This window comes from Aptenodytes forsteri, unplaced genomic scaffold (genome assembly GCF_000699145.1).
Source record: "Aptenodytes forsteri isolate BGI_AS27 unplaced genomic scaffold, ASM69914v1 Scaffold563, whole genome shotgun sequence".
Lineage (NCBI taxonomy): Eukaryota > Metazoa > Chordata > Aves > Sphenisciformes > Spheniscidae > Aptenodytes > Aptenodytes forsteri.
Window position 1 is genome coordinate 776,493 of NW_008795318.1, and position 10,772 is coordinate 787,264.

The 10,772-nt window shown below is 52.7% G+C and overlaps 3 protein-coding genes across 5 annotated transcripts in view; 2 read left to right on the top strand and 1 right to left on the bottom strand.

Moving 5' to 3' along the window:
- LOC103899270 overlaps positions 1-5,486 on the top strand; it is an 8,488-nt gene extending 3,002 nt beyond the window's left edge. Inside the window, exons 2-5 of the mRNA XM_009279706.1 lie at positions 364-485; positions 2,494-2,592; positions 3,007-3,171; positions 4,508-5,486. Coding sequence (XP_009277981.1) covers positions 364-485; positions 2,494-2,592; positions 3,007-3,171; positions 4,508-4,654 — 533 coding nt within the window. The 3' untranslated portion in view covers positions 4,655-5,486. The remainder of the gene's footprint in view (positions 1-363; positions 486-2,493; positions 2,593-3,006; positions 3,172-4,507) is intronic.
- A 631-nt stretch (positions 5,487-6,117) lies between these two features.
- On the bottom strand, positions 6,118-10,333 carry MRPL27 (mitochondrial ribosomal protein L27). 3 transcript variants are annotated; one of them, XM_019472184.1, is made up of 4 exons: positions 10,273-10,333; positions 7,826-7,948; positions 6,999-7,066; positions 6,118-6,536 (listed from the first exon to the last, which is right to left on the bottom strand). In XM_019472184.1, exons 1-4 carry the CDS (start codon positions 10,316-10,318, stop codon positions 6,330-6,332), a joined length of 444 nt encoding a protein of 147 aa, XP_019327729.1. In that variant the 5' UTR covers positions 10,319-10,333; the 3' UTR covers positions 6,118-6,329. The 3 variants fall into 3 exon arrangements, with proteins under 3 accessions (XP_019327729.1, XP_009277936.1, XP_009277935.1); XM_009279661.2 differs by lacking the exon at positions 10,273-10,333 and adding an exon at positions 9,831-9,851; XM_009279660.2 differs by lacking the exon at positions 10,273-10,333 and adding an exon at positions 9,599-9,623.
- Positions 10,334-10,488: 155 nt separating this feature from the next.
- EME1 (essential meiotic structure-specific endonuclease 1) overlaps positions 10,489-10,772 on the top strand; it is a 5,012-nt gene continuing 4,728 nt past the window's right edge. Inside the window, exons 1-2 of the mRNA XM_009279707.2 lie at positions 10,489-10,508; positions 10,683-10,767. Of these exons, the coding sequence (XP_009277982.1) occupies positions 10,489-10,508; positions 10,683-10,767 (105 nt within the window). The remainder of the gene's footprint in view (positions 10,509-10,682; positions 10,768-10,772) is intronic.

Sequence of the window (10,772 nt, forward strand, 5' to 3'; positions counted from 1 at the left end):
GCGAACCGGCCCGGTGCCGAGTGCGAGCCGGGAGCCCCGGCCCCGGGCGGGAGGGCGCCGGGACCGCGGTCTGTGCGGGGGCTGGTCCCTGCTGCAGGGGTCCGGGGGTTGTTTTGGGTCCAGGACGGGGCTGAGCCCCTCTGGCTCTGCGGCTTGTCCCTGGTCTCGTAGGGAGAGAGAGGTGTTGGGCACGACGGGGCTTTTGGCGTCCTCGGGATGGGCAGCGGGCGAACCCGGCTTCTCTGGAGCTTTTCCAGGCTGCTCTTTGCCGAGACACCCGGAGGGCGAACGGGGAGGCGGCAGGGAGGCCCACGGACCCAGCGGGCCACCAGCTCATTTGCCTCCTCTCCCTTCCCCTGGCAGCGGTGTCCACCTCCGTCTTCATCGTGGCGGTCCTCGTCCTGCTGCTGCTCCTGTACCACCGGGACCCCATGTGCTGCCAGTTCCTCTGCTCCTGCCGCTTCTTCCAGACCCCCAGCCAGTATGTGAGTGTCCTCCCTCTCCTCCTCCTGCCTGCGAGTCCCCGGCTGCCCCCCGAGCTCTTGTTCCCTTGTGCTGGGGTCTGCGAGGCTGCATCGCCGGGCTCCCCTCCTGCAGCCTGGCTGGGCTCGCTGGTGGACGTGGGACCTCCGAGCGGAGCGGGGCTCTGCCTCCTCCTCGTTCCCACTCTACCCCAGAGATCCACCCACCCAGCCCTGCCTGGCTGTGCCGCCGGGGTAATATCTCCAAGGCCTGAGACTAGCAGGTTCCCCAGCTCCCCGTGCAGCTCGGGAGGGATGTCCTCCTCCCCCGGCACAGTTGCGTGCGGGGCCGGGCTCTGTTTTACAGGGAAGGAGCCCAGCGGGGAAGGGGGCTGGAAGCTCAGGGCGAAGGCAGACAATGCCGCTCGCCAGCGCTTGCATCCCCGGCAACTGGCTCTCTTGTGCACAGCTCCCAGGTGCCGAGCAGCGAGAGACAAAGCCCTTTCGCTTGCATCTGTAATTTCCTGGGGCTGGCTTTCAAGTGGGAGAGTGGTGATGGATAAAGAGCAGCGTGGTTCAGCCAGCGCTGCCTTTGTGGTGGTGGCTGCCTGGGGAAAGCTCGGCTTCCAAAGGCCGCAGGGATGGCTGCTCAGGGGAGGGCTGTGGCTGCTGCTGCAGAGTCCCTGGGAGAAGAGGGGGCCTCCAGCCTCGGCGAGCAGGGGACAGAGAGCCTTGTGCCGCGAAAGGCAAATTTAACAGTCAGCGCAGGCTGGGAAGTCCCCAGCAGAAAGCACAGTGGGAATGGGCTGCGCTGCTGGTGTCCCCTGCCCGCTTCGCTGCGTCTGCTCCTTTCCCCCTCTTCCTCCCCATTCCCTGTCCGTGGCACGCGTGGGGGAGAGGGCTCGGACGCCGCGCTCCTCGCCCTGCAGAGCTGCTCCCCAAGGCTGTGCAGGGTGTGCCGTGAGCTGCGGAGCCTTCGCCGTGCTTGGGCCTGGCTCGTGGTGGGCGGGTGGTTAAAGGAGAAGGCATCTTGCCTTTAGCAAAAGGCTGTGCGGACAGATGGATGTGGATGCGAAGAACTATATATGGAAAGGGAACGTATCTAGGACGTACTTCCACCAGAAAAAGTGAAGCAGTTGTAGTGGTGTGAGGCAGCTTTCAAGCAGGTGTAGTTGCGCTGGTTTTGCTAATCAGTTATTAAAACAAACAGTTGCAGCCCCAGCCAGCCCCGTTTCCTGCAGCTTCTGTAACTGCGCCGTAGGGCCGAGACGAACGGTTCCTCGGTTGTTAAGAGCAAAAGCGAATCTGTCATTCGCAGTTCCCCCTGGGAGTCCCTGGTTGCTCTGGGAGTCTCTGGACTGTTTTCTGCTGGCAGAGATGGGGCTTTTCTGAGAGCGAGGAACGTCCCCCAGCTCCAGTCCTGGCTCTGGCTCGAGGGGCTGCTCTCCACGAGAGGGATCTCTGCTGTTGCTCAACACCTTGACAGGGAATCGAGTTTAACTGGAGCAAGACTGCTCGGGAGCAGAACAGCTATTGCTCTGCAGATTTGCTTGCTACATTATCCTGAAACGACTACCTCGGTAGATAAGCGTTTACAAATTCTGTAACTCTGAGCACGTGATGGAGCTCTTATCTACACTAGCGGAAGAGTTGGGCTGGTTTTTTGTTGTCCCCCAAAGAGAGATGGTTCTGCCGAGTCTGAATGAAACCCTGCCCTGGGCCCAGGCTGCTGTCCCTCCGGCTGTGCTGCGTAGCGGCGCCAGCTGGCTTGGGCCCTTCGAGCGGGTCCCGCGCTGCCCGGTGAGGATGTGCCCGAGCTGTCGGTGTCGGTAAACAGGCAGGCGGAGGGTGGCTGCCAGCGGCAAGAGCCGCATGAGCCAAATGGGCAGAGGTAGCGGTTCTCCCCCCTCCCCGCCCAGAGTCCCGCTTCCCAGGCTGTCCCGAGTGAGCTGGCTGAGCTCCGCTCGCTGCCGGGCAGGATGTGAGGGATTTCGGCTCTGCTCACGCCCTCCTCCCTGACCCCTCGTTACAGGACTGCCCCCCGCCCTACTTCAGCAGCAGCCAGCGGCTGGTGGGTCCCCAGTGCGGAGCGTCGCGGCTGGAGAGCGCTGCTGAGAACCCTGGCGTGCAGGTGACGGCTGGGTCCCTGATGGGAGCTGGGAGGGAAACGGTAGCAAAGATCCTGGTTATGGGGACCTGGGGCATAGGGAGAAGGTGCTGGACAGCAGGAGCAACTTTGGGAAGTGCTGTTGGTATGTAAAAACCTGGGGGAGGGCGTGGGGGGCAGGGATACTGCAGAGGACACCACGGTGCCCTGAGGTGTTTGGGCATGAAGTGCCAGGCAGATCCCTCGGGGCCTGGGATTTGCAAAGCAGGTCGTGGTGTAATTACCTCCCGGGAGGGAGGATTTCCTCTCTCGGGGTCCAAGGAAGGGCACCCACAACTTTGAACCCTGAAGTAACTTGAGGTGGCACCAGGCCATGAACTTCCAGCGAAGAGAGCCACTGCCGCGCTGACCTTTCTCTTCCGGGCTGGGCATTTCTAGGGAGACGAGCTGTTCTGCGTCGGACCTCCCAGCAGCTACCAGCTCCCTTCCTGGGAGCAGCCCCGCTTGCCAAGCTACGAGAGCGTGCGGAAGAAAGATCGCCAGAGGGAAATCCATCAGATGATTGCCGAGAGGTTTGGGCTGTGGGCAGAGCCCTCCCAGGAGGTGAGCTCTCCCTCCCCTGCACGAGGGTGCTGGCAGAGGCCCGGGGGGCAGTCCCCCCTCCGGTCTGTATCTGGGTCTTGCTTCAGCAATTTGCAGTAGCTAAGGACTCTGTTCTCTGCGATTGCCTTTCTCTGATAGCCTTTATCTCTGGGAAGGGCACAAAGTGTACCAGGAGGCTCCTTTTGTGTACATTTGTGCTGGTTAATGATCGATCTCTCCCCGTGCGTTTGCAGAAATGCCTGTGCCAGGAGGCAGGGTAGAGCTGCTGATGAAAGGGCAGGCCCTTCAGATCATCTGCTTGGTACAAGCCCAAGCTGGGAATGTTATTTTTAGATCTGTAAGGCTTCCACGGTTTCTTGCTCCCTTCTCCCTGCAGGACACCTCTGGGAGGCCCCTCGCTATTACCTTGAAGTGTTTATGGCTTATTTATAAGCAGGAGGCTTTGCCTGTTACGGCATTTAAGATTTGCACTCCTGCAACAGAATAGAGAAAAGCGAGTGCGTCTGCCAAGTAGGTCCTGTGGCAGCGGCCCGAGAGGCTCCTGTTGAACAAAGAGACCTCATTGACTAAAGCAGGACAGAAACATTTGAAACCCAGAGTAGAGCACTAAAGGTTCACTGATTTACCTGGATTTTGGGCTCTTAAAGCTGCACCGTAAAGTTTGGCATAGTCAGCACTTGCTGCTCGGTGTTTGGAGCTGTAACTAACGATACCTGCCCTGAAACCAGAGCACCGAGGGCACAGGAGAGTAAAGCCCCCAAGGACGAGCAGCTGAGGAACTGCAATGAGAGCTCTTCCACAACATCCCTGTGCCACTCCCGTCTCTTCTTATGGGGACAAAGCTAGCCCAGCTCTGACAACATAGACGTAACGACAGCCCAGCGGTTCCTCTCTGCTGCTGTGCTTGCTAACAAAACCTGGGTAGAAAGCCTGGTTTGGAGGTGCTTGTATAAATCCCAGTAATTGGTCCTTGGTCAAAGGAAAGCAAACAACAGTTCCGTTTTAACAAAAGTCAAGTCTTTTCTGGCCTTGTGACAAGTAGTGACAAGTCCTTGAAGGGGGACAGGGAAGAGCAGGAGCCCAGCACAGAGAGTGTGAGGGGGGAGCGGGTGGAATGTGCCTCTCCAGTGGATTCCTGCCCTGCTGTGTTGCAAACTGCTGCTAAGAACTCATTTTCCAAGTGTTCATCTAGCCAGCAGCTCACTGCTCTGAGGACTGCAGGAATTTAATTTCAGGCTGGTGGTGGTTGTGAGCCCTGTCAGCCGCTCTGTAAGAAGAGGTGGGATAATCTGGTTATTTCTGATCATCTGTAATGCTCTTCCTCTCCCCTCAATAGATGCCGCCTCCCTACGAGCATGCTCTGAGGCATCCTCCAGCTTTCTCAGGAACAGTAATAAGCTCGGAGACCTTGGACAGACGTGGTGTGCCAGACCCTTTCCAGGCCCCTCTCAGCTGCCAAACTCAGCGAAACACGGACGTATAAGGCCTCGGCCTCCACGTACTGCTTCTTCCTGTGGCGTCAGCGACAGAAGTGCCTGTGACATCGTTCTCGTCTGCAGGGAACAGCCGAACCTCAGACCTCCGCAATCAGCCGAGACACAGGCAAGTCAGACCCAGCCAGCGGAGACATCCCTCCCGCAGCACCAGGACAACCACGGAGCCACCGCCAGGTATCGCACTCTGAGCAGAGCAACCAGGGATGCCCGCTCGCTCTTCTTTGGCAAACGTACCGTTACCAAAGGTGACGGACCAGCTGCTTGCTTCTACACGAGGGGCAAAGCCAAGGTGAAGGTCTGCTCAGGCAGAGCTCCTCCAGGCAGCTGCTGTTATCATACCTCTGTGAGGCAAGCACTGCCTGGCGTGCCAAGGATCAGACCTCGGACAGTGGTCACGTTGTGCTACTTCACTTACTTCTTAGGTTGTAAAATGTTTTACTTTATTGGTGTATTGGGTACCAGGTGGGGATCCTCACCTGTGAGCGGCAGAATGAACCTGCATCGCAGCATCGCTGTGTGCTCTCACAGCAACGGTCATCTGTGACTGAGAGCAATTTTGTATGGACTTCAGGTAGATTCAGAGAGGCTACAGGGGCTGTGTCACCCGCTGTATGCAAATAGCGACCACCGAGATGAACCGTGTGACTGGATGTGCAAGCTGGGAAAGGACAGAAGCATGGACAAAATAATAGCTGGTGGTCTCCATGAAGAACGTAAAGCAAAGGTGGACGTGTGGCTGACCCAGTCTTCCTAGTCGTCTTCTGCAGAGCAGACAATCTAATAACATCAACACTGGTGCCCTTCCACCACCAATTTTGATAACCTGTTTTCTACTGGCGTCAACACCCACCAATTTTGATAACCTGTTTTCTACTGCAGAGCCAATGTCTCAAATTGTTTACAAACCTGTAGATAAAATGAGATCAGTTTGGCCACAGGGCATTTGGGCTCCTTTCTTTCGAGCAACATAAGCTCAAAAATGTCACGGAATGACTCGGGGAAGAGAAAAGGATAAATCTTCTGGATTATGGCTTTGTGATACACCACCAGCCGCTGAGCTTCAAATACCAGGCACCCTAAAATTAGTCACGAGTGTGCTTTACAAGTGTGAACTTGCCTCACGTGGCTAGTAAATGAAACACTTTCAGATATTTGAGTTAATCATTGAGGTGAGTTAGATAGAAGGAAAAAAACTAGCTTTCTGGGATGCAGTTAGGTGCAAATGGAAAATGATCTGTTCTGCAGTATTTTGAATTAAGATACAACTATAACAGTAATGTCTAAAAATGAATAAAAATAGATAGAGGGAATTATTAGTGGGACAAGTACTGACGTAAGAGTGATTGTAGAGAGAACTCATCCAGCGGCACGACGGAACAGGTTCTGCAGAGTAAGGCAGCTCGATACTAAATGAATATGTAAGTAACATATTCTATGAACAGCCAAGACCTTCAGCAGCCCCACAGCATTTATTAAACACTCTTACAAACGCCAGCAGGTGATCCCAGTGCCTGAACACTGACCACGTGTGCTTTAGGAGCAAGAAAAAGTCCTAAACTGGTATCTTCAGAGCTAGACTATTCCTGTCCTCGGATGCCAGTCCAGCTGGAGTGGTCTGTCCCAGCCGCTCCTTCCCACCCGTCCCTACATGACGCAGGAGGCTCAGAGCATGGTGACCAGTTTAAAGCTTCCTACTTCTGCGGTAGGGATAACATTGATAAAGGTTTTATAAAGAATTGCTCCTTTGGGTAGACGACAGATCACTTCCCTGCTCTCGCTGCTGCGGGGCGGAGGTACGTAGACCTCTTTGGTGTATCTCACAATCCCATCCTCCAGGGCGTAGAGTGTCTTGTTACGGCCCATCCCCACCTGGGGGAGGATGAGAAGTGTTAGCAAGCAAAGGCTGGAGGTCCACCACTAAAGCAGATCTGATCGTTGGTCTGCCTCGTTTGATAACCTGGCTTCAACAGCATCTGTTGCTTTGTATTTTAAAATAAAAGACGACCATGCTGTTTGCTTCCAGCAGTCAGTACGCAATGGTGCTCATTACAAGGGAGAAGATACCGATTCTACCCTGAAGCACAAGAACACAGAAGTGTTTGGGGATATCCATAACTTTCAGTCCTTTCCTCAGTCACGTGGGCACAGGTGTGACTCTGAGCAGGCTCTGTGACTAAGAAATACCAGGTAATGACACCCAATTTCAGGATTATATAGCATATAGGGAAGAGCATTAAAAACTAGCTTGAGGGAGAGGAGGCACTGAGTACAGGACTCTGTAGCGGGCTGCTGTTCTCTGAGAACCAAGGGAGAGATGGAAAAGCAACTTACATGAGCCCCTGGATGCCAGCGTATCAACCGCTGCGTAGCCAAGATATTGCCTGCGTGCACAAATGCACCTGCAACAGAGTGACAGAGTCAGACTGCAGAGAAACAGAGCTCCCCGAAGCCCTGGCAGAACACAAATGGTTCCAGGACTTACAAAACCCAGCTTTCTGGGGGAATTTTCTAAGGAAAAATTACTTCAAATGTTAAAAGCATCTAAACAAAAATGCTGTTAGCAGGAAATAAAGGGCAATTGATATACAATGGCAAAGAGCAATTCTAGTCTTTGAAAAGGTTACTTCTAGGGTACAGAGCATTTTGTGGTTGCTGAAGGCATTTGTTTTATTACTGTTTATTACTGTTTATTATTGATATGTTTTCATCAGCAAAGCTAATAATTATTAAGCACTCAGCTGCAAGAATCTGTACTTTGGCTTCTGCTAAGCCTCATCATTCTCCCCTTTGTAAACATTGAAAATGCCCAGCTTTTCAAAAAGTGCACAGGGGAAAGTGCACTTGAGTTATTAGGTGTCCCACAGCGTACCCTCCTCCCAGGCTCTCCAGGGCAGCAAAGTTGCAATCAAAGTACATTTTCTGTAGGCAATTTCGGCTGGCCGCTCGTGGGCCTGTCTGCGAGGGAGGCTGACTCACCCTGCCCTCCCGCCAGCTACCCTTGATCACGAGGTTTCACTGAACCTCCCCTTTCCTTTCTCCTGGAAGAGCGCGCTGGCCACCTCCTACTGAAATGCTCAACAACTGACACCCGTACCAGGGCAGAAGCTGTGAAGAATGCAATGAAACACAAATAAGACTCAGCAGATACTCAGACCTACCTTCCACTTTTTTGAATCCATAGCGCTTCCCAGGGCTGCGGCCACCTAAATTTTTTGAGCTGCCTCCAGTTTTCTTAGAAGCACATCTGACAGCAACCAGGCTTGTTTGTGGAGCAGTTAGAACTAGGTTCGGAGCAAGAACAACAACATCATCATTATCAGCTTAAAAAAACCCCCTATTACACATGCTTTCTTTTTTCATAGAATCATAGAATCATTAAGGTTGGAAAAGACCTCTAAGATCGAGTCCAACTGTCGCCCCAACCCCACCATGCCCACTAAACCATGTCCCTAAGCGCCTCATCTACACGTCTTTTAAATACTTCCAGGGATGGGGACTCACCCACTTCCCTGGGCAGCCTGTTCCAATCTTTAACCACTCTTTCAGTAAAGACATTTTTCCTCACGTCCAATTTAAACCTCCCCTGGCGCAACTTGAGGCCATTTCCTCTCGTCCTATCGCTTGTTACTTGGGAAAAGAGACCGACACCCACCTCGCTACAACCTCCTTTCAGGTAGTTGTAGAGAGCGATGAGGTCTCCCCTCAGCCTCCTCTTCTCCAGGCTAAACAGTCCTAGTTCCCTCAGCCGCTCCTCATCAGACTTGTTCTCCAGACCCCTCACCAGCCTCGTTGCCCTTCTCTGGACACGCTCCAGCACCTCGACGTCCTTCTTGTAGTGAGGGGCCCAAAACTGAACACAGTATTCGAGGTGCGGCCTCACCAGGGCCGAGTACAGGGGCACGATCACTTCCCTACTCCTGCTGGCCACACTATTGCTGATACAGGCCAGGATGCCATTGGCCTTCTTGGCCGCCTGGGCACACTGCCGGCTCATGTTCAGCCGGCTGTCGACCAGCACCCCCAGGTCCTTTTCCGACAGGCAGCTTTCCAGCCACTCTTCCCCAAGCCTGTAGCGCTGCATGGGGTTGTTGTGGCCGAAGTGCAGGACCCGGCACTTGGCCTTGTTGAATCTCATCTAGTTGGCCTCGGCCCATCGATGCAGCCTGTCCAGGTCCCTCCGCAGAGCCTTCCTACCCTCCAGCAGATCAACGCTCCCGCCCAATTTCAGATTTAAAGGATGTCAGTTAATGCAGGCTTTAAAACTAAAGGCAAAAGAAAGCTCTGAGGGAAAAAAAAAAAAACAACTTCCAAGATAAACGATAATTAGACCACCATGGCCTAAGTCCCCTGCAAAGAGGCCACATCTCAAGTACTGCTGCTGCCCAGGGAGGAATAAAACCCTTGGCAACGATGTTAAAGGACATGCACAAATTCCTGTTTCAGCACGGCCTTGTGAAATAAGGTACAGCAGTTACCGGTTGCTGTGGATTGGCCTTACACTGCTTTGAGAAAAGACAAGTTGTGATCTCTGTTTCAGTTTCCTCTTTGATCGAATAGCATTTACTTACACGGTAATATTTTGAAATCTTACAAATGAGAAGACTCCAATTCAGGACAATATATAAGCATATATAGACTTGCTATCCTGAACATACTAATTGAAGCATTTTGTGCAAATCCTTGAGTTACAATCAGGACAAGTCAAGGAGAAAAAAAAAAAAAAATCAGTTGTTACAGACACTGATTATCTCTGGAACACGAAATATTATTCACACCACAAACTTCTTCCTTAAACAAACAAACAAACAAACAGAAGACATTGACAGAAAACACATTGGTTTTCTTATCAAAAAAGCTGACCCTCTAGTGAACTTCGCTCTGTACAAAAAAGTGATTGCGATATTAGTCCTTTATAAAAATCTCTTCAGTACCTCCTTTCATGCAGTTAGCAGGCAAATACAATTTTTCTGAATCCCTCTATTCAACCTCTTAAGCAGCAAGTTAGTATGGAAGAGTGGTTATCATAACATTCTTCTTTTCTTACCCTGACTAAAACCACTGGATTAATTTAATCTTAATTACATTATTATACTCAGCGAGCTAGAAGTATTGTTGAGACAAGGGAAATTGCTCGACAAAGAACTATTAATTTCAGGATCTTACCCATTAAGTAAAAGAAAGGCTCTGAGACTTGACAAACTACAGGGAAGTAGGCAAAGGTGAACGAGAGTTACAGTTTCATATACACAAGTTCTACGAAGTTATAGTCCAATCAACTTTTATAAAAAAAAAACTCCAACAGGTTGATTCCAGGGTTACATTTGGTGTTGCATGGAAGCAGCTTGCTAACAAAAAAAACGAACCTCAAAGCATCAGACTTGCGGGGAAAAGCGGTTATCTAAAGACTGAGACAGAGAGTTTGTAACTCAATTGAAGTCATGATGGAAATCAGTGGAAAAACTTCACAACTCTGACATCCCACCGAAGAAACCACGAGAATATTTATGCCTGTAACACTTCTAGATTAAAAAAAGGGATTTTTAAAGCCTCCCGACTATAGCGTTGTGCAAGGAGAAAGTAGCACTCCTCACTGTTTGGTCCCTACCTAGCGCACACGAGTACCGTTTTCCCAAAGATGATTTTTTCACCATGAGGGCAGTCAAGCAGCAGCACAGAGAGGCTGTGCCGTCCCGATCCCTGGAGATTTTCGAGGCCAGAAGGGATGAAGCCTCCAGCACCTCGGCCCCACCTCAGAGCTGACCCTGCTTTCAGCGGGTTGCACTGTGAACCCGAGCACTGTGCACCTGAGGCCCCTTCCCGCATGAATGACCCCGCGACGCGGTAGCGCTAGGGCCCGAAACCCTCCCATTTCACCACAGCAACGGGACGGGGGGCCCCAAACCCCCCCCATTCCACCCCAGCACCGCCTCCAGCCGAGCCGCGGCCCGAGGTAAAGGCGAAGGCCTCGACCCCGAGCTACCGGCAGTGATCTCCCGCGGGGCACCCCCTCCCCAGCTCAGCCTCCCGCCCCACGGCCGGACCACCCTCCCTACCCCGCGGAGGGGTGAAGCTGGAGGTGGTGGAGGTGGCGGTGGTGGGGGTGGG